This window comes from Triticum aestivum, chromosome 5A, assembly GCF_018294505.1.
Source record: "Triticum aestivum cultivar Chinese Spring chromosome 5A, IWGSC CS RefSeq v2.1, whole genome shotgun sequence".
NCBI classification, from domain to species: Eukaryota; Viridiplantae; Streptophyta; class Magnoliopsida; order Poales; family Poaceae; genus Triticum; species Triticum aestivum.
The window spans coordinates 710072898-710075026 of record NC_057806.1 but is presented as its reverse complement, the minus strand read 5'-3'; the positions used below and the strand labels follow the sequence as shown (position 1 = coordinate 710075026).

The 2129-nt window shown below is 46.1% G+C and overlaps 1 protein-coding gene across 1 annotated transcript; it reads left to right on the top strand.

The window, feature by feature from the left end:
* Nucleotides 1-546: 546 nt before the first annotated feature.
* On the top strand, nucleotides 547-2129 carry LOC123108592 (heavy metal-associated isoprenylated plant protein 39). The gene is made up of 3 exons (XM_044530349.1): nucleotides 547-675; nucleotides 826-904; nucleotides 1606-2129. The coding sequence occupies exons 1-3, from the start codon at nucleotides 667-669 to the stop codon at nucleotides 1842-1844; spliced, it is 327 nt and encodes a 108-aa protein (XP_044386284.1). The 5' UTR covers nucleotides 547-666; the 3' UTR covers nucleotides 1845-2129.

The window sequence follows — 2129 nt, the reverse complement described above, 5'->3', positions numbered from 1 at the left end:
ATTAAAAATCTAGCATCCGCTTCAAGCTGTTTTTACAATTTCTTTGTTTTTTTCCTGTGGCATCAAACACACTATGCTAATCCTATAGGAGTGAAGCGGACATGCCACTTCAATCCAGTATTTTTTTTCCTACTTATGCATTTTGAGAATCCTGCGAATCAAAGAAGGCCTTAGCTAGTTTTTCCAACCATGTCGTTTTCCAAGCGAACTAGAAAATCAATTGTGGCAAGATGTGATTAGTGAGACGTGAACATTGACTCCTCTGGAAATTCATTCTCTGAAACCGACGTGTTTGTCATGCAGTAACATACCAAGACAGAATTGTAGGCCTCCGCCAGAAACAAAACAATACAAAAGATATAACCGTGCTCATGTATGTAATGCAGCTGGAAGAGTTCCTGAAGTGGAGGGTGTCCGGTCGTGTGGAAACACCTTACCTAGGCGGGCGGCTTTTGGTTTTGAGACGAAGTTGACACTTCACCCGATCACCAATCAGGTCCGAACTATATATAAGATAAGAAGAGCCTCCCCCATTGCCATCGTCATCACACACACACACACACACACACACACACACACTCTTCACAAGTTCTCACTGTTTCCTGTCCCTCTTGAGTTGAGTCTCTCTGCTCCATCCCGGCCGGCCTTTCCCCTCCTGACAGCCAGATGGCCCAGGTACGCCAGTTTTAGAGTGTTTTCTCCCTCGATCCGTTCAGATTATAGCATGCCGACCGATCGTGTCGTCGCGTCGGTGAATCCTGCTAAGTTTCTTAGTAGAATCCTGGGGAAATGTTTGTTCACTCTTTGCTTGGTTGCCGCTCGCAGAAGGTGGTGCTGAGGATTCCCACCATGACCGATGACAAGACCAAGCAGAAAGCCATGGAGGCCGTCGCCGACATCTACGGTAAGTTTGTGCCCCCCATGAATCCTTCCGTTGCTGGTTTGTTTGATATCGCTTGGCGGTTTGATTCTCACAAGGAAGCGGGCAGAAAAATCTGCTCTCGTGCTTCCCGGCTCCTGGCCGTTGATAGTCAGTTCGTCTTTTCATCGTGTAGTATATTTTTGGAAACACGGCCTTCTACACTTCTACCAATAAACCGTAGCTGAATTTCGCAAGGACGCATGAATTATTGCTGGGCGATAATGCGATATTCGATCGCGACGTGTGATCAGACGTGGCCGGCCAAGTAAGTCAATCTGTAGGGCCATAAGCTACATGCATGCATGTACGATAGTACGAAAATGGCTTTACTCTTGTGTTTGTTTGATGAGCCAACTTGGTAGAACTACACATGGGTCCTTTCCTCCTCCTCTCCTCCGTCCTACGTATACGTGTGAGTGAGTGGGCATGACTAGATATGTCGTCGGTCAGATCCTCGCACAAAAGATCAAAATCCTCACACTATAATATGCTTGTAATCATAGTGCAGATCCAAATCAATAAATGGATTCTAAAGAAAGAGAGATTTAATCAATTAATGAACATGAATTCTATTGCTTAATCAATGAAGATAGTTTTGTTGCATCTAATCATAGTCCGGATGCAACCAATCAACCATCATGAATGAACTCATTCCTTTTCTTTCTACTTGTGCTCGGTTGCAGGTATCGACTCGATAGCCGCGGACCTCAAGGACAACAAGATGACCGTCATAGGCGCCATGGACACGGTGGCCATCGCCAAGAGGCTCAAGAAGCTCGGCAAGATCGACATCGTCTCGGTTGGCCCGGCCAAGGAGGAGAAGAAGCCGGCGCCGGCGCCGGCTGCTGAGAAGAAGGGCGAGGAGAAGAAGGAAGACAAGAAAGAGGAGAAGAAAGATGACAAGAAGGTCGACAAGAAGTGAAAGCAACCCATTGCAGAAGGAGAAACCCAACATCATCACGCAAACGGCAACAGCAACAAAAAGTCTTTGACATCTGAGGCTCTGATGGAATGCTAGATAGCTAATTATCATCTCCACTGCGAAACAAGGTCGCTTTGCGTACTGTACTGGTATAGCGCACTACAGACATCAAGTCAAATCAAATATCAGATCAGTGTGTGTGGACATGTGACTCTGGGTTTGCCTGATTGGTGATGACATGAATCCTACTCTATCAGCCAACTTCAGGCAATTTTTCAGAATTCA